The following is a 27,325-nucleotide window of genomic DNA, read 5'->3' on the forward strand; positions in this document are numbered from 1 at the left end:
CAGTAGCACTACTATGTAAATGCTGTCTATAGCAATAAACAGTAGTACTACTATGTAAATGCTGTCTATAGCAATAAACAGTAGTACTACTACGTAAATGCTGTCTATAGCAATAAACAGTAGTACTACTATGCAAATGCTGTCTACAGCAGTGAACATTTGCAATGTAAATGCTGTCCATAGCAATAAACATTAGCACTACTATGTAAATGCTATCTATAGCAATAAACAGTAGCACTACAACGTAAATGCTGAATCATGCCTGCTAGGTATTTATCATAATGGAGAAAAAAAATATTATGCCAAAGAAATGCCAGGAAAAAAAAAATTTGAGGGCAGCCAACAAATGGAGGGGCTTGGTGTTTGCTACATGGCAATTTGCATTTGGATTGTAAATACATGGTCAGAAAATGTGATTTTTGGTCACACATATAAGAAGGGAGTATGGCTTGTCAAGGTTTTGCTTCCAGATGTCCTGTGGCCTTTCTTTTTAAGGTCAGCAGCATCCTTGTTGGTGTATAAAGAGGAGGGACCAGGAATGGGCCTTCTAGAATGGAAACCAGGAGCCAGACTCTTTTACAGACTTCTGTCTAGACACTATCCTTAGCTTGACTTTTCTATATCAATAATATAATCAGAAATCAGGAGCCAGACTCTTTTACAGACTTCTGACAAGACACTATCCTTAGCTTGACTTTTCTATATCAATAATATAATCAGAAATCAGGAGCCAGACTCTTTTACAGACTTCTGACAAGACACTATCCTTAGCTTGACTTTTCTATATCAATAATATAATCAGAAATCAGGAGCCAGACTCTTTTACAGACTTCTGACAAGACACTATCCTTAGCTTGACTTCTCCATATCAATAATATAATTGGAAATCAGAAGCCAGTCTCTTTCACCTCATTTTGACTTCTATATATCAATAATAGAAAATGATCATATCCAAGTACCAGTACATTTTAGCTCAAAAACCGAGCAAGGCAATGAACCCAGGCACACATAAAAAGACACACAAATGGTTAATTGCAAATTACAATATAGTTCTTCACCTGTGGTTATTTTAGAGCCTTTGGTGTTCATCTTTAGCTAGCGTGTCAATCATATCTACAGGTGCCTGCAGCTATCAAATTTGAAATATGACATGTAGTATTTCCATGTTTTAGTAAACTCTTTTCATATTCATTTTTAAGTCTGTTACTTGTTCAAAGGCTTCTTTTAAACCTCTGTGATGAAGCACAGAGCATATACCAATCTTTTTTATCTTCAAAGGGTTTCACGTTCAATTCAGCTCAAGTCATGCTGATTTTACTTGCATCTTACAGAAAAGAAACTTGGTGCTCAAAGGTTGCCACAAGCAACCTACACTGCTCGGTCAACATCTCTATATTATGGGATGTATTAGGTTACAAAAACCAAATGGACATAATCCAGTGTTTCCCCTGTGTTCAAAAGCATAGCCTCTGAAACAAAATATTGATGTAAACTTTTTGGCTAGACACGTGAATGGCATTTACTTGGTACATTGAAAATCAGTCGGATGGCAACGAGCAGCTGAGCGAGAAACACCAATCACTTCAGTGTGCACGGTCTTCAGTATAGGAGAAAGAATATATTTATCTACGCTTTGGCAACGTATGTAGTTATACCTTCCATGCTAATAAAGCCATTTGAATTGAACTGAGGAAGCACTTACGAAACAATTTGCACAGTACTATAGCCGACCGCAGTGGATCGCTGAAAGATTCCTTTCAAGTGCAAGATAACTTTCACCACGAATATTTCCAGAAGTAAGAATTTCTTGTTTTTGCTTTTTCATAGACATCTGGTGACACGCACGTTCATTTGAGTTTGAAATGAACGACGTCAAACTACCACAGGACGGCCAGATTCTAGTTGAGCGTCGGCAGTCAAATGCAGGCACATGGGGTTTTTTCAGTTACCACGTAACAGCTTAACTGTGGTGAACGTATTCTGTTCTTTAAAGCCTTTGTACTGTCTGGGAGATCGCCCAAGGTGGATTATAGCATGTTCAGTTGTGTTTTGGCAAACTGCAGTCGTGGTCTCTCTGTCAGCAGTGGGTGCTAAGTCTTCTATTTTACAACTCCTGCTCATTGAATTACTGATGGAATAGAAATCTGTTGCACCTGGTATCTGAAAATCAACTTGAATCTGTGGCAATCCCTCGCTGCAAACTTCCATGAAGTTTTATTTTGCCTTGCCGCCACATTCAGGAAGGTAGGCTACCGTGAAATGGGCCTTAAACGTCTTGGTAACATGCAAAGTGAACAGAAACATCAAGGTCTGTGGTAATGGACTTGTAGACTTGAAATTGCCCAGGATTTACTACAATCTTGTGTCTGACCTCCTGACCTCTTATGTCAGACAATTTACTGGTTCCTTATTTTCCTGCATGCTCATTGCGGCAAACACAGTGAAATAAAACTAGAGAAATTAATAAATTTTATTTCTCTAGTTTTCTGGATTCAAACTGTTAACTGAGTGATTTTCATATTGAAGCCACTCCTAACTTACCACAGGTGAGTTCAATTCAAAAGTAAAAGAGGATCACCAGCCTGAAAGGTCATAATTTCTAACTACTATTAGAAGGTGCCAATTATATTGTCTGGGACATTTTACAATATCTTTGTAGAATAATCAAATGTTTAGTTGATTATTCCGATTATTTTTTTGGTTCAACTTTAAACCAAAGAAATACATATGGGGTACCAAAATATTTTGTACTAAAAATACAGATAGCAATAAGGGGTGGATCCCAACTTGTTTTTTTCATTAGTTGCATAAATGAAAGGATGCCAATTACGAGGTGCCTTACTGCTATTACAAAGTGATGGTTCCAACACAAACAGAACAGGAAACATCAGTTTGCCACAAACCCGCAGTATATTGTCGGATACAGACACGTACAACTGACACTCACAGCCAAACTACCCAGTTTATAAAAGGCCATGACGGACTGGCAGGGACCTGACAGCTGGATGATCTGTGTAAGATGACTGATTGAATGCACTGCAACAAGAGTTTTCTGGAGGGCTCTGTTAGTTGCCATCTACATACCTACAGAAAGCGTTATCTACCCACCCACAGACCACTGAGTCAGCCTGCTAGCGGTTCAGCTGGACTACCACTCATTGCGCTGACGCTGGTTAGCAACGGCTCGGTTCAGCTGGACTACCACTCATTGCGCTGACGCTAGTTAGCAACGGCTCGGTTCAGATGGACTACCACTCATTGCGCTGACGCTAGTTAGCAACGGCTCGGTTCAGCTGGACTACCACTCATTGCGCTGACGCTAGTTAGCAACGGCTCGGTTCAGATGGACTACCACTCATTGCGCTGACGCTGGTTAGCAACGGCTCGGTTCAGATGGACTACCACTCATTGCGCTGACGCTAGTTAGCAACGGCTCGGTTCAGATGGACTACCACTCATTGCGCTGACGCTAGTTAGCAACGGCTCGGTTCAGATGGACTACCACTCATTGCGCTGACGCTGGTTAGCAATGGCTCTGGAAACTTTTTTCTTTACTTCCTTCAAAAACTGCTCACAGAGACATTAAGTTATCCATTAGATAACTGGATTCAGGGGAAGTAGAAAAAGTGCTTTCCGGGCAACAAATCACACTATCCCTTTGAAGTAAGGCAAAATAATACTAAAAGCCCAACTAAGACTTGACTAGCGGTTTGTGTGTGCATGCGCATGCAAGCGTGCGTGCGTGCGTGCGTGCGTGCGCGCGCGTCAGGGTAATCTAATATCTTATTATCAGCAGAGCAGACTGCTGACACACACATCTCATCCAATGTACATTCTAAAACCCTATATACTAGAGCATTCCTTCACACTATTCAGCTCTGTCATTCAGTGTTTGCGATCAAACAGCACTCGCTCTGTGTGTGACAGCACTCGCTACTGTACCAACTATCAGGTCACTGTTACCCACACGCCCGCCCCGCCCCGCACCAGCAGGAGCAGCATGAGCAGGACGACTCAATAAGAGAGACAATGCACAGGGAGCAACGCTTTGAGTTAGGAAAGGTGGAGGGAGAGAAACCGAGAGGTGGGGGGCGAGAAACCGAGAGGTGGGGGGCGAGAAACCGAGAGGTGGGGGGCGAGAAACCGAGAGGTGGGGGGCGAGAAACCGAGAGGTGGAGGGAGAGAAACCGAGAGGTGGAGGGAGAGAAACCGAGAGGTGGAGGGAGAGAAACAGAGAGGTGGAGGGAGAGAAACAGAGAGGTGGAGGGAGAGAAACAGAGAGGTGGGGGGCGAGAAACCGAGAGGTGGGGGGCGAGAAACCGAGAGGTGGGGGGCGAGAAACCGAGAGGTGGGGGGCGAGAAACCGAGAGGTGGAGGGCGAGAAACCGAGAGGTGGAGGGCGAGAAACCGAGAGGTGGGGGGCGAGAAACCGAGAGGTGGGGGGCGAGAAACCGAGAGGTGGAGGGCGAGAAACCGAGAGGTGGAGGGCGAGAAACCGAGAGGTGGAGGGCGAGAAACCGAGAGGTGGAGGGAGAGAACTGGACTGGGGTTAGACTCAGAGAGATGAAGATGGAAATATAGTTCAGATATCGGAAAATATGAATGTCGGCAGACCGAGAGAGATGAACAGAGAAAGTAAGAAAGAGGCAATTGCAGAGTAAAGAGATGGGAAAGGCGGACAGAGGTGGGATTGTTTCAGACTCACTCTCTGGCTGTTTCTCATTCGGGGTGATGGAGCGCACAAAGTCCTGTGGCGTCATGTACACCTCAGCATCTCCCTGCTCACTAATGATCTTCAGCGTGGCAAAGTAACGGAAGATCTTGTCAGGAGTGGAGTAGGCCCTTATTCTGTTCTCGTACTCCATCACCTGGGAGAGGGAGAGACGGGGGGAGAGGGGGGGGAGACCGTGAGAGAGAGATACTGGTTGTTACTAGGAAGGGAGGGAGAGAGAAGAACTGAAGACAGAGGGAAGATACCAGGGCTCATACTGTAGATATGTTAGCCTCACAAGGATTCATCCCCACAGGGTTGCTGGCCACACGGTGTGTCTGTGGCCTGCTGACCGGAGACAGTCCAGACAGATGGGATTACAGTCACCAATACACTCCTCACTAGAAAGACTGAACGGGACGCGGAAATGAAAAGTCTGTGTCCGTGAAAACGCGCCAGTCAGACGGACAGGTCCACAGCGCCGGAGATTTGTCGCTCCTGGACTACGACCCGGGCGAGTGGCAAAGAAGAACAAGAGCAGCTGGTCCAGAGCAAAGCAAACCATATAGGACCCAGGCGTACTAGACAGGTTGGAAGTGGAGCGGGTATATAATGTCACCACTCCCTGGCATAACGTTCACATTTGTTGCCTAAAAACCTGAAATGAAAGCACATTAAATCTGACTTTTCCCAGCTGTATTTACGCACAGCAACCCACAATATCCAAGTTAGTCTGAAAATGTATTAAAATACCCTATTCAACATTTTGAAATATTATCAAAACTTCCTACACCCACTGTGAATTACATGTCTGTCAATCACTGCTGGCTCCAAGCTGAAGAGAGACAGACAACATCATAATAGGGTCTTGTTTGAAATAATATCAGTTCAGGACGTGTCATGCAACCAGGTCTCTTTTCAGTCTCCAGGTTAAGAATAAAGGTGGGTAACCGTAACTAAAGATCGATTCCCTGAGCTCGGATGAAACGAAAAAATCTGATTGCATTGTCATCTCTTCACCAGGACGGACCGTTTGAAATGCAGAAGTCAAATGGAACTGGAACTGGCAAACATCCCCTTTGCTTTTCCCCTAAGCCATGATTACATGGACCTCTGCCACCCCGGAAAACCTGTGTTGGCATGTACTTTGGGAAGAGCGTGGTAGTGTTTTATAATCTGTATGTCTTTGTTCCAGGTCTTCATAATCGTTGTCTTGTGTTTTCCAAACTGAAGCACCAATCCTCTCTGCATTTGTAGTGGTTTATTTGCTTGGTTGCTTACAATAAACATATACAAAAAAAAGAATAATATTTAAAACAAACTGCAAGGATGCTCATATTTCAAAATATCGTCACACGTAGTACAATATGTGGTGGAGAAAAATGACATTAAACTATAGTTGTCTGGCTGTTATCATTTGGATGCTCTGGATGAGGGTCACTCTGGATGAGGGTCACACTGGATGAGGGTCACGCTGGTACACAAATACCTGTGTAGATGTGTAGCAGCCTATATTTGATTTATGTTGTTCTGTGCGAGTTGTATTTTAAATCTGGTTTGGACTCCAGGAGAGGTAGCCTCTGCCCTCCCAGTGTCTAATGTGGAACTTAATGAAATGCTAAATGCTAACCTTTGCTCTGAGCTTTAAGCTCCAATTTGTCTTCATTAATAAAAGATAAAAAAAAAGGTTTCACCTTTATTTTAGCAGGTTAGCCAATGGAGAACCAGTTCCCACTTGCAATAATGACCTGGTCGAGATGGAGACGAGCGCCGCTGTAGTAAATGCCAAGTAAACAATGCCTAGTAAACAATGCCTAGTAAACAATGCCTAGTAGTGGTTACAGACCCCTTGTCATAGAGCTATAAAGTGGCCCGGCTAAATTGCAGAGTCTACAAGCAACAACGGCAGATCAACCCAGCATCCCGAAATAGGCCTGATGATGAAGGTGACGATGACGGTTATGACGTTGGGGGGGGCACAGTGGATGCGTTAACTCGAGGCGTGGGCCGATCATTTTACCGCTTCATCTTTGCTGAAAAGCTGCTTAAGTGCAACACGGCTGAACAGCCGCAGAAGGCACTGAAAACATGCAGTACTGATATCCGGGAATGTGGGCCGTGTTCACAGGCTGACAGCACACAGGCTTCAAATGGCAGTCCTACATAACTCAAGAGCCCCGGCAGCTGGCGAGATACCGCTCCATGGCTGCCAGTCAGTCGCTGTTAGTTTACATTATCTATATTTTTTTATATCTACATTTTTGCTTCATATATTTCATAATTCTTACTGCGTAGTTGTCGTGCGCCATGTCATAAGAACGTCATCGTTCAGAATGACGCTGTGTTATTCTGTGCATTTGATGAATAAAAAAGACTTTGAGACTCTGTGTCGGGGTCCATTTTGAACTGCACATTTTGTTCGCGAGCCCAGATAAAGAATCTAAAATATCTGTGTCATAAACAGGATTCTATTTGTGCCCCACTTGGCATTTTGAACCTGAGAGCATTAACCTCCATAACAGCGTGGTATTTAGGTGTGTGTGTGGGTGTAAGCAGTGCCAGCTCGAGCCTTTTGGGGGCCCGATCGCACAAGGGCCCCTAGCAGTCGGAGGCCCCCTAGCGGTTGGGGGGCCCTAAGTGACCTTATTCCTGGAGTCTGTAGGTGTTTTTACCACCGCCTTACGTCTGTGCATTATTGTCTGGGGACAAGCCTTCGGTTAGCCCGTTCGCTCGCTCCCTTGCTCCCTCTGTCGCACAAGAGAAAACGGCAAAACACAGACTGGGTATGGAAATAACCTGGGTGGTTTGAATCACACAGGGTTGGGTAACTGCCAGCCACACACAGAGTGAGGCAATTCCACTCAACAGGGGGGAGATGTGCTTTTAACCCCGGCGCCTCGGGTTCAGGGACTGACCCATCTGCAGGATTAATTTCATTATATTGCTGGGTTAAAACAACCACGTGTGTGAGATAAAAACAGCAGCTGGGTCTTTTATGTAATCCTGGAGTTATTTTCCATGTCATCGCAATAACAAATATATATATTTATATTCCCAATTATATTTGTACCTCCTTTTCCACGTACTTTTTGTGTTAAAGCACCCTCCAGACAGTTTTGGTCTAAAGTCCATTCCGGGGATTAATATGGCCGCCTTGTTCATGAGCCGTATACTGACGAGGTCAGATTCCACCCAAAACAACTCCTAAATAGTCTCCACATAACATTATATAGAATAGAATGTTTTTGGTGGCTTTAAAAAAACATTACTTGTTATGCATTTGAAGAAAACAGGACTAACTACTTCAGAAGTGACTATTTAAAAAAAATATATATATAGAAGTGACTATTTCACACAGAAAAAAGAGATCTGTGAACAGTCAAATAAATCCAGATATAGCATTTTTTTATTTTTTTATGCAAATAATTTTTTGGGTCATTGATTTATATGAAAGTACATTTCTCTGGGGTAACAAGAAAAAAAGTTAACAGGCAAATAACATCTTATTTTTATTTGACAATTAATTATTTTTATAATTATTTTTATTTAATTTTGTTCACCAGCCAGTCCTGCACAACATGGCGCTTCCACTAAGATCCTGAGTCCCCCGTAAAACCTCTGAACAGACAGAAGGGTCAGGGGTCAGCTGAGCTCTGCCTGACACTGGAGCTCCGTGTCATGTCAGTCCCAACCAGTTATCCTCAGAACATCACAAAAAACAATGCAGGCTGTTTTCTACAAACATTTACGTCACACCACACAGCCAATCCCTGTTCGAACCTTACAGTACAGGTTCCATTTTGGGCGGAGGCTTTTAGGTTCATTTACACAGCAGTGTCATGTAGTGCGCAGTGAAATTGCACACGATCCAAGTTGACAGAAGATATACAAGCAGATCGATAGCTAGAGCAACAATATCTGGCCAATTAGGGATCCACACAACATGCTGTGGAAACAGATAGGGGAGGTTGTGTCATTAGACCAATGAGCACCAGATCTGCACAATGAATGGACCCAGGCCAAGCCAGGCTGTTAGACGTGTTCCACACCCCTTGACTTATGTAGGCCTGTCACTGGATGTAGGCCTGTCACTGGATGTAGGCCTGTCACTGGATGTAGGCCTGTCACTGGATGTAGACCTGCAATTGGATGTAGGCCTGTCATTGGATGTAGACCTGTCATTGGATGTAGGCCTGTCATTGGATGTAGGCCTGTCATTGGATGTAGGCCTGTCATTGGATGTAGGCTTGTTGTAGGGCTGTAATTGGATGTAGGCCTTCCAATGGATGTAGGCCTTCCGTTGGATGTAGGCCTTCCGTTGGATGTAGTCCTACCGTTGGATGTAGGCCTACCGTTGGATGTAGGCCTACCGTTGGATGTAGGCCTACCGTTGGATGTGGGTCTAACATTGGATGTGGGTCTAACATTGGATGTGGGTCTAACATTGGAGGCCTGCTGTAAGCCTGCCATTTGTTATAGGCCTGCCATTGGATAGCCTCGTACCACAGCCCAGACTGCCAAACATTAGTTTGCACTGTTGAGGCATAACATGAGTGGGCCAGAACTAAAGAAGCTTGGTCCATGTAGTGGTCAAATGAGCAAGCGCACGCCACACACACACACGCTACACACCCATGCCACACGCACACACGCTACACACACGCTACACACCCATGCCACATGCACACACGCTACACACACGCTACACACCCATGCCACATGCACACACGCCACACAAGCAGGTGGTCTCGCACTCTGAGGCTCAGGTGAAAGTTCAAAAACCTTTCGGAGGCAGCAGGCAGTGGTCACCACAGCTTAGCTGCACCTCATCTGGACCTCGTCAAGGGAGACAAGAGGGGCTCCCGGAGAGCAGGCGGGGGGGCAGCCGGAACACAATCCAAGAAGGAACATGAGTTGGCAGAAGATACAGGAGAGGAGGACGTGAAATAATTGTACCTGCCACACCGCAAAGCTAAAGAGAGTTGGTGCATCGTTTGGACCCACTTGTTATTTGTATAAAATAAGGCCCGCACGAGGCTGCATTTATCAAAGACCAAAACTTCCTTCCTTATAGAAGCACAATGATTGGGACATTCACAATTACATTGAAAAAATATTTTGTTTCAGACCTTTTCCTCCCAACGTGATTGAATAATCTAAATGGACAGCCATTTCCTATTTTCTCAATTAGTATTTGTAATATCTGAATCCTGAAAAACAATCCAGCAGCTGGAAACACCCAATTACATATATGTAAAAACACCCAAATAAAATTCCAACAGATTTCATAGGACTTTATACTAGTAAAGGAGGTATATTGATAGGACACGTTTTGCCATACAGGGAAAGGCTACAAGAATGGGCCTAAGTGAAAGTAACACAAAAGGGTTGCAACATGTTTAGCTGTATATTAGTAGCCCTGACAACCTGTAAGTTTGGAGACCACAATCAGACATTAATGTGCAGTATGTTTCCAGCTCTCTATTAGTGTTCATAATTGTTGTGGTAAATTATCAGCACTAGAGACCATTAACACTCAACCTCAACATCTGAACAGGCCCACCATGTTAAAACCAAACGCCATGGCGGAGCCCTGCACACCCACAGCTTCATTCGCTCTACAGCAGTGTCTCTTTTTCAATATTGTGTCCTCAGTATTATTTGCGTCACAAAGCCAGCTGCCTCTTGTCTCATGTTGCCATGACGCCGGCAGGAACAGAACGGTGGACTCCTGTGTCGGACGGAAGAAAATCAAAGGTAACGTCGCAGAGAAACACGCTGACCTGCAGTCAGTCATGATAAAAGTCACTCTGACCTCAGGGCCAGCATGTCTCGCTGAAACAGGCGAAGCAAGCCGTTTCTGTCGGAGCACGTAGATTTAGCTTCCGTACTGACCCGCTTTGCTCGGTATCCGGTTCGGTCAGCAGCTAGGCATGTGGCACGTGGCATGGCGGGTCCCGAACTCATAATCCAGTTGGAAGGAGGCAGGAAGCAATCCAGTCTGCCGCCGTACGTGGGACAGTACAACAACTATCCAGACATGGCGCCCTAGTCCCTTCCTAGGACGCGACTTTCCATCAAACCCCTCCAGGCGCCGTTCCAAAGCGGTGCACTACAGAGTGAATAGGGTGTGATTTCAGACAACAGAACGGCACCGCGTCAAAATTAGCTTTTATTTCCTCTAAGACCTTAAACTAACAGCATTTCAGGAGCCACCAGAGGCCATTAGAAAGACTGATACATTCAGTCTGCTCTACCACAGGGGAGGGGCGCTGGCAAAGAGTCAATCAGACCGGGGACAGATAGTCAAGGACACACGTCCGAGGAGACTCACCGACACACACAGGCAGGATCCTCTCCCCCACCACACACAGGCAGGATCCCCCCCCCCCACCACACACAGGCAGGATCCTCCCCCCCCAACACACACAGGATCCTCCCCCCCCAACACACACAGGCAGGATCCTCCCCCCCACCACACACAGGCAGGATCCTCCCCCCCCAACACACACAGGCAGGATCCTCCCCCCCCACCACACACAGGCAGGATCCTCCCCCCCCACCACACACAGGCAGGATCCTCCCCCCCCACCACACACAGGCAGGATCCTCCCCCCCCAACACACACAGGATCCTCCCCCCCCAACACACACAGGTAGGATCTCTCTAGATGACTGGGTCAGAGCATCTCCAAAACAGCAGCCCTTGGGGGGTGTTCCCGGTCTGCAGTGGTCAGTACCTAACAAAAGTGGTTCAAAGAAGGAAAAGCGGTGGACTGGCGACAGGGTCATGGGAGACCAAGGCTCATTGATGCATGTGGGGAGTGAAGGCTGGCCCTTGTCGTCCGATCCAACACACAAGCTAATGTAGCTCAAATTGCTGAAAAGGTTAATGCTGGTACTGATAGAAAGGAGTCAGAACACACAGTGCATCGCAGTTTGTTGCGTATGGGGCTGTGTAGCCACAGCCCAGTCAGGATGCCCATGATGACCCTTGTACACTGCCGAAAGCGCCTAAATTGGGGACGTTAGCATCAGAACTGGACCACAGAGCAATGGAAGGATGAGGCCTGGTCTGTCGAATCACGTTTTCTTTTACATCATGTGAATGGCAGGGGCATGCGCGTCGCTTACCTGGAGAACAAATGGCAACAGGATGCACTATGGGAAGAAGGCAAGCCAGTGGAGGCAGTGTTCTGCTGGGAAACCTTGGGTCCTGCCATTCATGTGGATGTTACTTTGACACGTACCACCTACCTGAGCATTGTTGCAGACCATGTGCACCCTTTCATGATAACGGTATTCCCTAATGGCATTGGCCTCTTTCTGCAGGATAATGCGCCCTGCCACAAAGCAAAGACTTTTCAGGAATAGTTTGAGGAACACAATGACGAATTCAAGTTGTTTATGCAGAACTCAATCCAATCGAGCATCTGTGGGAGGTGCTGGATAAACAGGCCCGATCCACGGAGGCCCCACCTCGCAACTTCCAGGACTTAAAGGATCTGCTGCTAACGTCTTGGTGCCAGATACCACAGCACACCTCAGAGGTCTAGTGGAGTCCACGCCTCGACGGGTCAGGGCTGTTTTGGCAGCAAAAGGGGGACCTACACAATATTATGCAGGTGGTCATAATGTTATGGCTGATGGGTGTACAGACTGCAGTACTCTGTTGTGCGTACTAGAGACTCCACAAGACAGAGAGTTCAGTACACTGCTGCTAGCGCAAACATCTTTCTGCCTCTCAGTGTAACTCCCCTGCTCCTCCCCCTTCTCCGATTTCCAGCCTCCTCTCTCTCGTTCCCCCCCTCTCTCTCTCGTTCCCCCCCTCTCTCTCTCGTTCCCCCCCTCTCTCTCTCTCGTTCCCCCCCTCTCTCTCTCTCGTTCCCCCCCTCTCTCTCTCTCGTTCCCCCCCTCTCTCTCTCTCGTTCCCCCCCTCTCCCTCTCTCGTTCCCCCCCTCTCCCTCTCTCGTTCCCCCCCTCTCCCTCTCTCGTTCCCCCCCTCTCCCTCTCTCCCTCTCTCGTTCTCCCTCTCTCCCTCTCTCGTTCCCCCTCTCTCCCTCTCTCTCGTTCCCCCTCTCCCTCTCTCGTTCCCCCTCTCCCTCTCTCGTTCCCCCTCTCCCTCTCTCGTTCCCCCTCTCCCTCTCTCGTTCCCCCTCTCCCTCTCTCGTTCCCCCTCTCCCTCTCTCTCGTTCCCCCTCTCCCTCTCTCTCGTTCCCCCTCTCTCTCTCTCTCGTTCCCCCTCTCTCTCTCTCTCTCGTTCCCCCTCTCCCTCTCGTCCCCCCCCCCCTCTCGTTCCCCCCCCTCTCTCTCTCATTCCCCCTCTCCCTCTCGTTCCTCCCCCCCTCTCTCTCTCTTTCCCCGTCTCTCGTTCCCCCTCCCGTTCCCCCCCTCTCGTTCCCCCTCCCGTTCCCTCTCTCTCCCGTTCCCTCTCTCTCCCGTTCCCTCCCTCTCGCCCTCTCCCCCTTTCGCCCTCTCCCCCTTTCGCCCTCTCCCCCTTTTGCCCTCTCCCCCTCCGGCTCTGCCTCCCATCCCTCATTCTGAACCTCCATCCAACCCTCCCCCCCTCTCTCTCTCCCCCTAACTCTCCCTCTCTCTGTCTCCATCCACTTGTCCCTTCCACTCAGCAAATGTATCACCATTTAGGTTGAGAAGTGAAGCCCGTTATTGGAACCATTCACGCTCCCTTCTCCAGATGTGAGAGTGGACCGGTTCTGTGTCTTTAATAAACTATCCCAACAGAAAAATCACTGAGTTGATAAAGATTTTTAAACAAACCAATACATTGGTGGTTCTGTCAGTGAAAGCGTGTGAGCGTGGGTTCTGCGTGCTACGTGCGTGGTGACTGTGTGAATCCCTGATTGGACTCCGTTTCGTAGTTTATTGATTACCTTGCGGTCTCTGAAACCTGATCGGGTTTTCTTCTTCTTCCCTCCGTCCTCTTCGCCCTCCTCTCTGCCGCTGGTCTCCACAGAACTCTCCGACTCCGCCTCAGACTCTTCCTCCTTCGCCTCAGGACGATCGTCATGCTTGACAGACGGCCCAGCATCTGCATACGCTCTGGAGCAGCGAGAAAAGATGTGTGGATTAAACAAGGGGCAACTGTCCTGGTATTCGTTTACAGGGCATTGCCATGGCATTCGTTTACAGGGCATTGCCATGGCACCGACAGATCATTCGTTTACAGGGCATTGCCATGGCATTCGTTTACAGGGCATTGTCATGGCACCGACAGATCATTCGTTTACATGGCATTGCCATGGCATTCGTTTACAGGGCATTGCCATGGCATTCGTTTACAGGGCATTTGTTTACAGGGCATTGCCATGTCACTGACAGATCATTCGTTTACATGGCATTGCCACGGCATTCGTTTACAGGGCATCGCCATGGCATCGACAGATCATTTGTTTACAGGGCATTGCCATGGCACCAACAGATCATTCGTTTACATGGCATTGCCACGGCATTCGTTTACAGGGCATTTGTTTACAGGGCATTCGTTTACAGGGCATTTGTGTACAGGGCATTCGTGTACAGGGCATTTGTTTACAGGGCATTGCCATGTCACCGACAGATCATTCGTTTACATGGCATTGCCATGGCATTTGTTTACAGGGCATCGACAGATCAGTCACAAGACCTTCCAGAGACACATATCATCTGTTCAATAAACAGTCAAAAGAGAGCCTTGCAAAGCCACTCAATCCCGCTTAAATCAAGCGTGACTTAAGCTCAGCTCCCGCGAGGTCGACAGGTGACACTGTGCGGATGTCCCCTTGAGCAACCCCCCCCCCAACCACTTACCTATGAGGTGTGTCAGTTTGCACAGAATAACACCGTTGCAGATGGGGCTTTAGAGGAAGTAGTACTGGAGTCAAACTACAACCTACAAACTAGAACCCTGAGGGAGCCTGGTGGCAAACACAGAGATGTTCAGCAGCTAGGAGTGTCTGTGTGCATGCGCCTGTGTGATAAATAGTGCCGAAAGGGTCCCCCCTGTTCCGTACCTTTACCCCCCCCCCCCCCCCCCGCCCGTGTCTGGTCGGTATATTATACAGACACAACCCACAGATCTGTCACAAAGAGGCCCAGTTCCATTGCTTCCTATGATCTATTTGTTGACAAGACAGCCCAAAATGGGAGTCGGCCCCTAGAACACTACCACCATCATCATCATCATCATTCAAAAAAATTAATCACAGAACGGCAGCGTGGAGGAACAGCAATATTGTCCAGCGCGGACGGGGAACACACCTCTCCATAGTACGCCTTCATGGTAACGCCCAGTACGCAGAAATGAGAGCCTAAATATATATTTAACAGAGTAGCGCTCCTCTCCTCATTAAGCCCCATAAATACTAAAGCCATTTTTAACCGAAGACAGCCAGTTTGCAACCGGGAGATAAATGCTAGCTAATAGTCGCCTCCCTGTCTGTGTAAAATTGGGGTCTAACGCCTTCAGATAATGCCTCCCGAAATTATAGTTGATAAACTGAGATAGGAAGACATCAGATAATACCTCCAGATATTATAGTTGATAAACTGAGATAGGAAGACATCATATAATACCGCCAGATATTATAGTTGATAACTGAGATAGGAATATATCAGACAATACCGCCAGATATTATAGTTGATAACTGAGATAGGAATATATCAGACAATACCGCCAGATATTATAGTTGATAAACTGAGATTGGAAGACATCATATAATACCGCCAGATATTATAGTTGATAACTGAGATAGGAAGACATCATATAATACCCCCAGATATTATAGTTGATAACTGAGATAGGAAGACATCATATAATACCGCCAGATATTATAGTTGATAACTGAGATAGGAAGACATCATATAATACCTCCAGATATTATAGTTGATAACTGAGAATCTCTGTAGCCATAGCTAGGACACAGCAAAAATAGTGTTTTTTTACAGGATTATAGGATTACTATTGCGGAAGATGGAAAATGCTCACGATATATACAAATAAAAACCTCTCAGAGTCTGGTATAACAGTTGATTATTTCAAGTTTAATTACGTGGATCCACAGGAAGAACCGGTTTCACAAAATAGAGTATAAGTACAGAGACCAACAGAGTAGTGTCATAACAATTGTTCTGATTACACATTATTGCTTTCAGCTCTTTATACCCCTCCTTGTCAGCCCCCAAATATATTATCTCTAATGCTATGAGATACAAAACAACTCATCATACTAATAGGAAAACAAGATAGGACCCTACACTGTCATGCCAACCATAGTTCTAGGTCAGAGTTAACAGACCTCCTGATCGGAGTTACCCCCAGTTCCTGTCCTGCACAAACGGAAGAATACAGGCAACTTCACCTTGGAGCCAACTGAACAGGGTCGTAGATTAGATAGGTTTAAGGCCTGGCGCCTTGGTTGTGGCCATAATCACTTTTTTTTATGAATCAAAGTTCAAAATATGCTTTATGGGAAGTTTATGACTTGTTTGTGTCGACATCCCCATTAACCTTTTCAAACTTGTTTGTATTTTGTTGTTCCTCGAGAGTTTCAATTGTGTAAAACACAATTACTAATATCCACCCACCATACTATACACTTTCAGGGGGATTTTTTTTTAATTTAGGAAATTACATATTATCTGATTAAATATAACTATATATATACTAAATACAAGAAAGGGGTTTAGTTGACTCGAAGTGTGTGGTTTGTGTGTATACCTTACCTGGTCCAGAGAAGTCCAGCACTAGCTGAGGCACCAGTCACACCCACCAAAGCTGCCAGCATAAGTCTCTTCCTGCTGGTCCCGCCCCTTAAAGCCTCACCATGGTAACGGCGTGACAACTGAGCCAACCCGACCGCTGCCGCCGACAAAGCCCGCAAGCGGTACATTCTAGAGAGAGAAAGAGGGAAGAGAGATGAGGGGTGCCCCAAAAGGTAGAGGAGTCCTCTATCTCTGCAGATCTATGCAATCCCAGCTATTCTTCTGCACATTACCGCTGTTTCTCCACTGAATGCTTTGCTATCATCAAAGAACTGCCATGCTACTTGTCCTCTGAAGCTAAGCGTGGTCAGACCTGCTGGGTCCCTGGTGGGGAGACCAGATGTTGCTGGAAGAGGTGTTGTAAGGTCAGTAGGGGGCACTCTGGTCTAAAGATCCATCCAAAGGCCCCAGGGCAGTGAATGGGACATTGCCCTGTATAGGGTCTGGTATGTTAGATGGAACCAAAAAATGGGGCTCTAACTTAGTTTGGTTACTGAGGTTCCCATGGTCACATTTCCAATCTTGCAGTCATATCATAAAGGCCACCTAATCATCTCACTTACCTAAAAAATAAATAGAATATAATACAGACAAAATGTATGCAGTTAAATTGGAAATAGAGCATTATGTCCACACAGTGACTGTAAAATGCCTAACAATTAAGGCTATAAATAAACATTTTAATAATAATCTAAGTTGTAGATTATTATTATTACGTTTGATCGGAATTTGACTAGAAATAGAAGTATAGCCCAAAGTACACAGACAACATCCTTAAAAATTCAATTAACTGTCTGGGGATACATTTTTCTTGACGTTTCTATGACACACATGGTATGATCCATCCCATCATCAATGAGGGGAAAGCTTAGTTAGCTGGACTGTAAAACAACTCCAATGCGCACAGGTAGCCCACCAGTTTCAGTGTCACGACCGCAACCATTACATTAATGCTCTGCTTAACAATGCATTCAAGAACAAATGTATATCGCAAGACCAAACGTATATCACTCACACGCAACTTCGGGCACTATGCCAAACTAATACGTAGCTCTGTGAGAAACAGACACTTGTTTTAGACTATGGTACAGTGATGAGAATTGATGTGTCCTCCATCTTTAAGTTAGATTTTTCTCTAGCTAGGTCTCATGTAGGCCCAACTTATCGACAAGGAAATTTGTTGCCGACTGTTGTTATTATCAGAAATATTGATCTTCATCAATCAGCCCTACTGACAGTGAAGTTGTTGGAGCCCTAGTCAAAGTGAAATCCTTAACCGCGGGCAGGGATCACACATGCTGCTAGTTCCAAGACATCCATTTTGACAACATTCTACCCCGGTTCTCCGTTGTCCGCAGACATCCATTCATTCAGGGTCACTCCATTATAATTCAATTCAACGTGCCATTCATTTGAGTGGTAAATGTCAATCAAATGGCACGTCATTAACTGAATTTGCTCTGTCTGGACTGAAGTGGGCTAGTCAAAGTGGACAGTAGTACTCCCTTGAGTCTGAAAGACCCGTATTTGCTAATTGCCACCAACTGGTGTGCATCCATCTCCCCACACCCGGGGGAAAACCTCATCCGGAATGAACAGATTAATAGGTATTCTGTTTAATGTTGTCTTGAGCTCTTGTGTACAGGGTGTCTTCAGGCAGTACTCACCCTTAGGGAAAAAAGCAAGAAGCTGTCAAGCTTTTGTTTATCAGCCTTGAATTTACAACATAAATAAGAGATTTCATAACTTTGGTTCATTGGTTCCATTTGAACCATTTATAAAATGGCCATCCACGACTTCCTGTTTTTGGGCTGGGGTGTAAATATGAGGTGACAAACATGCAAAATTCTGATGGTCCTTTGTCAACATTGGGAAGGTCATGGGACACAAATGGAATAAAACAAAAGGTTTTCGCCCTTCAAAAGTTAGATAAGGCTATCAAATCACAGCTACATGCTTGAAAATACCTTAAGTCTTAAGAAAATGAGGCTGTGATAAACCACCACGGATCACAGTTACATAACTGCAGAAGTTGGTCCAATCTTCAGGTCACCAAATCTCCAGAACTAATATCAGGCCCTAACACCGTTTGAATGTGAATCAAGACAAAAGCCTCTTCTCTCATCAAGGCATCTGATAATAGAACCAGTTTACGATAAATTTTCCAACAATGTGTAGCAAACTCCAGGCGATTACTATTATGTCTTCATGAAAATAGAGGCTTTCCTTGGGGGAGGTGTTCAAATAACTTGTATTTTAGTCATTACAAAGAGAAGGTGCATGGAAAAAATTATAATTGATAGTTGTAATTAATAAGAAAATAGATGCTTCTAAAAATGGCACCACATTCCCTAGTAGTTAGTACAGTACATTAGAACAGAGCCCTATTTAGTGTATCAAAGTCCATTTGGAGTACAGCCAAAAATCTTCAGACACACTGTTTGTTACATTCACAATGAACCAATTTCTAACTGTACCCCAGAAAGGCTAATCTCCAAAACTACATTTGGGACATGACTTTCATTAAAAAACAATCCAGTGTTGGGAAAAGATGATTAAGAATTGACAGAAAGGTCCCCTAATGTCACGCCTGGGTCCACAGGGAATTCCTCTCCACACACTCAGTGGTCAGGTTTGGGACTCAAACATACGCACACCCTCCGAGGATAGAGCTGCCTGTCAATATTCCACTAACGATCCGGGCATGGATTGTCACACCCACTGAGTCAGCAAAAAAAATAAAACATCAACAAAAACAAGACTCAGCATATATGGTAATTGGACAATCAGTAGTCTGTGACAACAGTGGCCAGAGGGGCGAGGTATCTGCGTTAGGGGACAACACTGAAAAACTGTCGAATGGCAACGTGTGGAGTTCCTGTCAGGCAGCCTCCCGTTGGTGGCATTGACGGCAACCCTGGGTAGGGCTGGTCTACAGCACAGTAGGCAGCGCCATGCACCCAGCACCGGTTCTAGCCTTTTGGGGGCCCTAAGCAAAACTTTATTTGGGGCCCCTCTTTTCCGGTTGGGGCCCCACAGCGGTCAGGGGCCCTAAGCGACCGCTTGCCGCTTATGCCCAGAACCGTGCCTGCATGCATCCCACTGAAAACACTGTTTAAAATGGCCGGTGCATCTCTGTGAGGCCCTCCTCCAAAACTGGTGACAGAAAGTCAGGACAGGCAAGCACATCGGCACAGAACAATCAATCCGCATTTCTATGGACAGGCAGGCCGGGTAACGTCTGACACAAGACAAGCAGGGTTTTAACAAACACAGGGGTCGTGTTTGGCCAAAGGTGAAGGGGAGAGAGAAACTGCCTTATGGGTGGCAACGCCTTCACAAGTGGAAATGGTGAGTAAATGACTGGTAAATTTAAAATGATAAATTATACTACAGGGGCTTGGAAATACGATGACAATGCCAGTGCAGGCAAATCTTTAGTTATTCACAATTGCCATCATCATCAATTTGACATCACGTTTACTTACAACAGATGGCAACGCTGTCAATAGCTAGATAACTTAATTCAGTAATTTAAGTGAATCTGGCAACATTCAAAACTTAAAAGATTATCCTAATGATAATATGCCTCCCTTAAAATGTTATTGTGTTCTCATCGATTTGAATAAAGAAAATGCATCCCATTTTAAAGTCTGGCATTTGTGATTCCATCCATGCTTTCCTGTTTGTTGATTTCACGGGGGTCTGTTCACCCCTTCTAACATCCTGCCAGAAGGCCAGAACTTCTGAACCGGACAGGAAATCTCTAACTGTAATACATCTCTCCATCCATCCATCCCATACACTATAACCTCCACACCAGAGACAACACAGATTTATAGGTCTAAGCTCCTAAAATCCAATACTCCAGAAAAATCACTCTCTCTCTATGATCCCCACAATGCTCTGCAACACGGAGACAGAAACAAACAGTCTGACACCTTGGTAGTAACTAGACCCAGCAAGGCCTGGACACCTCGAGGAACCCAGCAAGGCCTGGACACCTCGAGGAACCCAGCAAGGCCTGGACACCTCGAGGAACCCAGCAAGGCCTGGACACCTCTACGAACCCAGCAAGGCCTGGACACCTCGAGGAACCCAGCAAGGCCTGGACACCTCTACGAACCCAGCAAGGCCTGGACACCTCTACGAACCCAGCAAGGCCTGGACACCTCTACGAACCCAGCAAGGCCTGGACACCTCTACGAACCCAGCAAGGCCTGGACACCTCTACGAACCCAGCTAGGCCTGGACACCTCTACGAACCCAGCAAGGCCTGGACACCTCTACGAACCCAGCAAGGCCTGGACACCTCTACGAACCCAGCAAGGCCTGGACACCTCTACGAACCCAGCAAGGCCTGGACACCTCTACAAACCCAGCAAGGCCTGGACACCTCTACAAACCCAGCAAGGCCTGGACACCTCTACGAACCCAGCTAGGTCTAAACACCTCGAAGCAGAACATGCAGAACACGGATTAGATCACAGTCTTGATTTTACTCTGGATCCAACCTTCAGTAAGAGTTGTTCATAATTTTGTAAGATTGGGATACTTTTGATCAAAAAAATCTGGATTATCCTGATCCCTGCAGAAGGGAGGATTTAGGGTGAATTTCTGGAACAAAATGTAATAAAACTTTTAAATTGGTTAAGTAATCCAACATTTGCATACTTTAGCATATTTACATCTATTATTAACTGTTAGTCATAAAGATGACATTAAGCTACCAATAAAAGATTGTCCCCATAAAATAATCCCCTAAACAGCTGACAATATCAAACAAAATAATATATTTAATTTTACCTGTCATTTGTCGCTGTATATTTATTTAAATGACACAATCATCAGAGATGAACCTGTCATTGAGGAAGAAGATGGATCATCACTGATAGAGCCAGTAGTTATTGCCACAGGAGCTCAGAAAAAATAGCCTGGAAGCATTCTTTGCCAAACAAAGATGATGATGCCCACAAGTCACTTCTTAAACAAGAAACCGAAAGAGCAGAAGTACAGATTCATCTGGCAGAGGAACAATTAATTATTACACAAAAACCACGAACCAGACCTGCAGGGATTCAAAAAGCTGGTCTCCACAATGAACAACAACGTTCCTTATTTTAACTATGGGACATTAAGCCTTTCCATGAATTAATGTGTTCACAATATCCACAATGTATTTGTGAATAATGTATATTTGTTTGTTTTTATTTATTTGTTGGGGGTCAGATGATGTTGAAAATGGAAGAAGTTTGTATTGTTTTATTGTGCTGTTTTCTGTCTCTTCAAATAAACGCTGGCTATTCTACCTGTGGTTCTATACTTAGCTAGTAACCTACATTGTTATGTGAAGTCCCATTTAGAGCACTGGTAATCCAGATTCGATAAAATTTAAAATGGTGTATCTGGATCAGGGTGATCCAAACCAATGTTGCTTTGAAAAACCAGCATAAAAGTTGGATTACCTGAATCTAGATAGCAAAACATGGGATTTCCAAATCCAGATAATTCTGATCCAGATTAAACTTTTTAAACAAATGGGCCCAGGTTACAGTTTGCAACAAAAATACCCCATAGGGCTGGCAAAGTCCTGGACTAAACCTCTTCTACAGACACGTGTCATTGGCTCAGTTATTATGGTAAATAAAGAGTTAGTTGGAGGCCCTAAATGGGAAACTCGTCTTTCATCCTGATCACCCAATTCTCCATGGAGACCATTGCCTTCACATACTAAGGAAATGAAATCCATAACACCCAATTCTGGGAGTTGAACACAACAACAACAACAACATGTACATAACAAAAAGCAATATTCACGTAACTTCATTTTTTGTTTTCCGGGGATGAAGGCTGCACTTTCAGTTGTGGATGTTTGAAAGGCTTGCCCCTTATATCACAATGGTATGAACAGTGAGGCATTTAAAATTACTGCTTTACCGAAACCCAACCATGAGCACAATGCTGAACCATTACACCCCTAAATTCAGGTTTGTTGAAGACAAACATCTTCAACAAACACCCTTAAAGGGCAGGTTTGTTGAAGGTTATCTGACAGCTGGGGCGGGTTCAACCCGGGTGGTTTTCTGACAGCTGGGGCGGGTTCAACCCGGGTGGTTATCTGACAGCTGGGGCGGGTTCAACCCGGGTGGTTTTCTGACAGCTGGGGCGGGTTCAACCCGGGTGGTTTTCTGACAGCTGGGGCGGGTTCAACCCGGGTGGTTTTCTGACAGCTGGGGCGGGTTCAACCCGGGTGGTTTTCTGACAGCTGGGGCGGGTTCAACCCGGGTGGTTTTCTGACAGCTGGGGCGGGTTCAACCCGGGTGGTTTTCTGACAGCTGGGGCGGGTTCAACCCGGGTGGTTATCTGACAGCTGGGGCGGGTTCAACCCGGGTGGTTATCTGACAGCTGGGGCGGGTTCAACCCGGGTGGTTATCTGACAGCTGGGGCGGGTTCAACCCGGGTGGTTATCTGACAGCTGGGGCGGGTTCAACCCGGGTGGTTATCTGACAGCTGGGGCGGGTTCAACCCGGGTGGTTATCTGACAGCTGGGGCGGGTTCAACCCGGGTGGTTATCTGACAGCTGGGGCGGGTTCAACCCGGGTGGTTTTCTGACAGCTGGGGCGGGTTCAACCCGGGTGGTTTTCTGACAGCTGGGGCGGGTTCAACCCGGGTGGTTTTCTGACAGCTGGGGCGGGTTCAACACGGGTGGTTTTCTGACAGCTGGGGCGGGTTCAACCCGGGTGGTTTTCTGACAGCTGGGGCGGGTTCAACCCGGGTGGTTTTCTGACAGCTGGGGCGGGTTCAACCCGGGTGGTTATCTGACAGCTGGGGCGGGTTCAACCCGGGTGGTTATCTGACAGCTGGGGCGGGTTCAACCCGGGTGGTTATCTGACAGCTGGGGCGGGTTCAACCCGGGTGGTTATCAGACAGCTGGGGCGGGTTCAACCCAGTTGGTTATCCGACAGCTTGCTACGGGGGGAGTTTAATTAAACAATTGGAGACCAATTAGAGACCACTGTAAGAGCGCAGAAGCATGGCTGTAAAGAGAGCAAAGGACAGAGTCCCCTGATGACCATCCTGGGTTTTATCCCCAAACTGATCTACTTCTGAATCTGACAGGTCAAGTTATGACATAACAGCCCATGTCTGACATGGGTGCCCAATAAATACTTGTTTTTGCATGTTATTCTCCTAAAGTGATTTGAGTTTGCAAAGAAAAGCACTATAAAAACATAGGTAACATTTTCATAGCTGCACAGTTAAACCTTAGTTACAATTGGTTCTGGATTATGATAAATTAGTACTCTACCCACTAAATAAAATAGATTGGTTTTCATGATGTGTCTTGACCCACATTCACAACCCTATTATCCTATGAACATCTAAACAAAAATGTACATTTAAATTATTATTATTACTATTATTATTTATAACCACTTTACAGACATTATCTTATTATAAAGTGTGACCAGTTTTCCACCTTACCAAAGAAAGAGCAATTTTATTTCATGGCCACAAATGAAAACTCCCTTTACGTTCTATTCCATATTCCTTCCACATAGGCAACTGCCACCCGGCCATAATGAAATAAACACGAACATAGCTAATGCAAAACTTGCATGGCTGATAGAAACAGTAAAGCCAATCACTGAAAACAAAAATGGGCCAAAAAAAAACAGGACAGAAAAGTGTACGACTTAGTGCTGTTTACAGCTGATGTCAATGACAGCTACGGTGTAGCTAGCACCATGCTAAATGCAATTACGCTGTTAAACGTGTGGTACACATCATCCAAAGTCTACGACAAAAGTAGCTGTGACTATTTCGTTATTACATGTGGTCTAGACAAGTACAATATCCTCCGACACCGCGAAAGAGGCAATATCAAACGGTCGGAAGCTACGGTTAGCTATTAGCACGCAGACTAGCTAACATGCAAGCTAGCTCACAATTGTTGACTGCTTTTAAAACTGTAATGCATAGTTTCTCAACATCACCTGAACACTGGTTGAAGACGGTTGTGTTGCTACTTACCTTGGTTTTAAGAGAAATACCACAGTTGTTCAATTATTTCTGTGTGAATGTCAGGCAGCTAGTGAGTTACGACGTCTCCCGATTTGTTTCCCTTCTACAGTCTGACGTGCTTCTTGAAGAACATCCAAAACACTCCTTCCGCGTGGGACGGCCCGCCCCAGTGCTGTTGTCACTATAGCTTCTGTAGCTACAAAATCATACACCACGTATTTCTATATTTCGTATTATTAAAATATTATTTTTAATGTAATCCTAACATCAAAATTAACCACACTTATGCCTAAACTTAAGTTAAAACTTTGTAGTCATGGAATCTGACATTGTGGCTACTGAAGCTGTACTGATGAATGCCCCCAACATTATTTAACTGTAACTTGAATACATTTTGATAAGCAGCCAAAATAACAAAACTTGTGTCAGTGTCCAATTATTTCCGGGCCGAACTGTATTTCTAATGGCTCGACACTGGAACATTTAAAATATCCTGCTTTCTAAATGAAACTGTACAGAACTTTTCCAGTTGTAACCAAAAGAGGAAATACGACAGATATGGCTAAACTCTAATGTACTGATAAAAGTATATATGTTTCTAAATGATTGTATACATAACCCTGCTGTATTTATGGCCACTAACTTTTTTAACAACGTGGAGATAGTTGCTCAATAAAAAAAAACAATAACCAAGCAACATATATCCAACTATTTCCTTGTTTTATCTCAAGCCATCTGTCAAAGTTTCACCTTTACAGATGACAGCAGGTTTTTTCTTAAGGACCTTTCTGTCCATTCCTTCATTAATTTCCCATTCTATACTAATAAATGCACCAATCCCTGACAATGAGAAATATCCCCAAAACATGATGCTGCCACCATTCTTCACAGTATTATCCAGCCCATGCTCTGATAATATGTTTACTTTCCTTTTATAATATATATTGTAATTATAGGAGGAAAACATCTTAATTAAAATATATGAAACCCTAATAAGACAAAATGTGAATAAGTTCAAGGGGGGTATAGATTACAAATGTGGACAAGTTACCTGTCCACATTTGTAATCAGTAACATAACATGTTGATTACTCAAACTCAGTAACATAATCTGATTACTCTTAGATTACTTTCAGATTATGAGGCATTAGAAAACAAATAGGAATAACCTTTAGCCAATTGGACACGCTTTGCAGGATCAGTCTGTGTTAGAATTTACATCGCTGGCCAAAAACGGAATATGCGTTCTAACTTTAACTTTAACTCTACTTCAAGATTGGGCTACATCTCTACAATAACCCTCGATCTCCCAGAATCTGGCTGTTTATCTGAACATAACCCAAAATTGAAGGATGTGTTAACACCTTTTCTGTTATTTGTTTTATTTGTGTTTCTAATTGCTTCAAAGCATAGTTGAAAAATAAATTGACATTGGTGTATATAAAAATCAAGATATCCGTAGCTTTTCGCACACACATTAATACTGTAGTCTGATGTTTTGCTCCACAACCACCAACATTGTCAAAAAGTTGCAGAAAGCCCAGGTACATGAATGCACGCAGACATATACGTTTTACCCGCACAAACATAACATGATTAGTATTAGGGCCACCAGCAATTGATTTTCAAATCGCAAATTATGGAAATAAACTGTGATTATACACTTGCACTCTTAGTTTAAAGTCTATGTGGTCAGCAGCCAATGATAACCAATGGATGCAATATTCTGAGATGCAAAGCAAGCAGAATCATATGGCCTACCTGTATGGACGGAGTAGAGGTGGTTGCGTCAAATGCAAATCGTCATCCTTTGGCAGTGTGCTTCCCAACACCTTTTCTCCTCAAATATCGTGATACATTTCTTATAATGTTTTATCTTGAAGGCAGTGCCATGTTACAGATATCTAACAAATAGTTGCGTAATCTTCTAAACAATTCCTGTCTGAGTTGTTCAGTGCAAGTCTTCCTGGCTGTGTTCGGTGCATTTGACAAACCTTGAAACTTGAAAAATATATAACACCAGGCCTATCGCCCATCATTGCTCTGAGAAAGATGCGTCGAATAGATAACTGAATCACATTTTATATGGGTCAGCTTATATTATCGTAGATATACTATGTTTTTACCAGCCATCCAACCAACCAAAACCGGGAGAAAATTTAACTGCGCTTCATCGGTCACTAATCTGTTTCTGCCTAATTTTGATTCACATTGTTTATAAAACATTAAATAAAAAAATCAAACATGCAAGGTGTCAAAATTATTTAGCGCACCTATTCCTTTTCAAATGAAGTAATCCAAAAGTAATCATATTTTTTTTCTAAAATATCTGTATTGCGATTACAATATTTTAGTTGGTAACGCAACTGATTACAGTTACTGTTTTTCTGTAATCAGTTACTCCCCAACTCTGGGTACAGACTGTCCATAGGCACTGCATGCAATGGCTGTTACTATCATATTGCCATGACAGCCCTTTAACCAAACTAAAAACAAATTTTCAGACTCACACACTCACACACACATGCCTTTCACATGTGTCTCATAGCAGGGTTTCTTGTTTCACATTCAATTATACTGGATGAATTAATAATGGCACGGTACAGGCTGGAGAAAGACATTGTGCAACATTTGTTTGTGTTTGTGGTGTGCACATCTGACTGTATTGTGTGTTGTGTTTAGTGAAACAGGCTCTATGGGTGCACTTTGGAGGTTTCTGCTATTGGTGGCTTCTGCTACAGACCTCCTAGTGATGATATTATATATGTAAACAACATTTCTTTGCTGTCAAATGATGTAGCATTGGATGAAAACCGCAAAAAAACTATATA

The 27,325-nt window shown here is 44.8% G+C and overlaps 1 protein-coding gene across 4 annotated transcripts in view; it reads right to left on the minus strand.

The window, feature by feature from the left end:
- micu1 (mitochondrial calcium uptake 1) overlaps window positions 1-24,640 on the minus strand; it is a 60,965-nt gene extending 36,325 nt beyond the window's left edge. For all 4 annotated transcript variants that reach the window (XM_020046725.3, XM_020046724.3, XM_020046723.3 and 1 more), the window contains exons 1-4: window positions 24,505-24,640; window positions 16,432-16,599; window positions 13,602-13,770; window positions 4,706-4,868 (exon numbers count right to left, since the gene is read on the minus strand). In XM_020046725.3, the coding sequence (XP_019902284.2) occupies window positions 4,706-4,868; window positions 13,602-13,770; window positions 16,432-16,598 (499 nt within the window). In that variant the 5' untranslated portion in view covers window position 16,599; window positions 24,505-24,640. The remainder of the gene's footprint in view (window positions 1-4,705; window positions 4,869-13,601; window positions 13,771-16,431; window positions 16,600-24,504) is intronic.
- Window positions 24,641-27,325: the final 2,685 nt, after the last annotated feature.

This window comes from Esox lucius, chromosome 5 (genome assembly GCF_011004845.1).
Source record: "Esox lucius isolate fEsoLuc1 chromosome 5, fEsoLuc1.pri, whole genome shotgun sequence".
In the NCBI taxonomy this organism is placed as follows: Eukaryota; Metazoa; Chordata; class Actinopteri; order Esociformes; family Esocidae; genus Esox; species Esox lucius.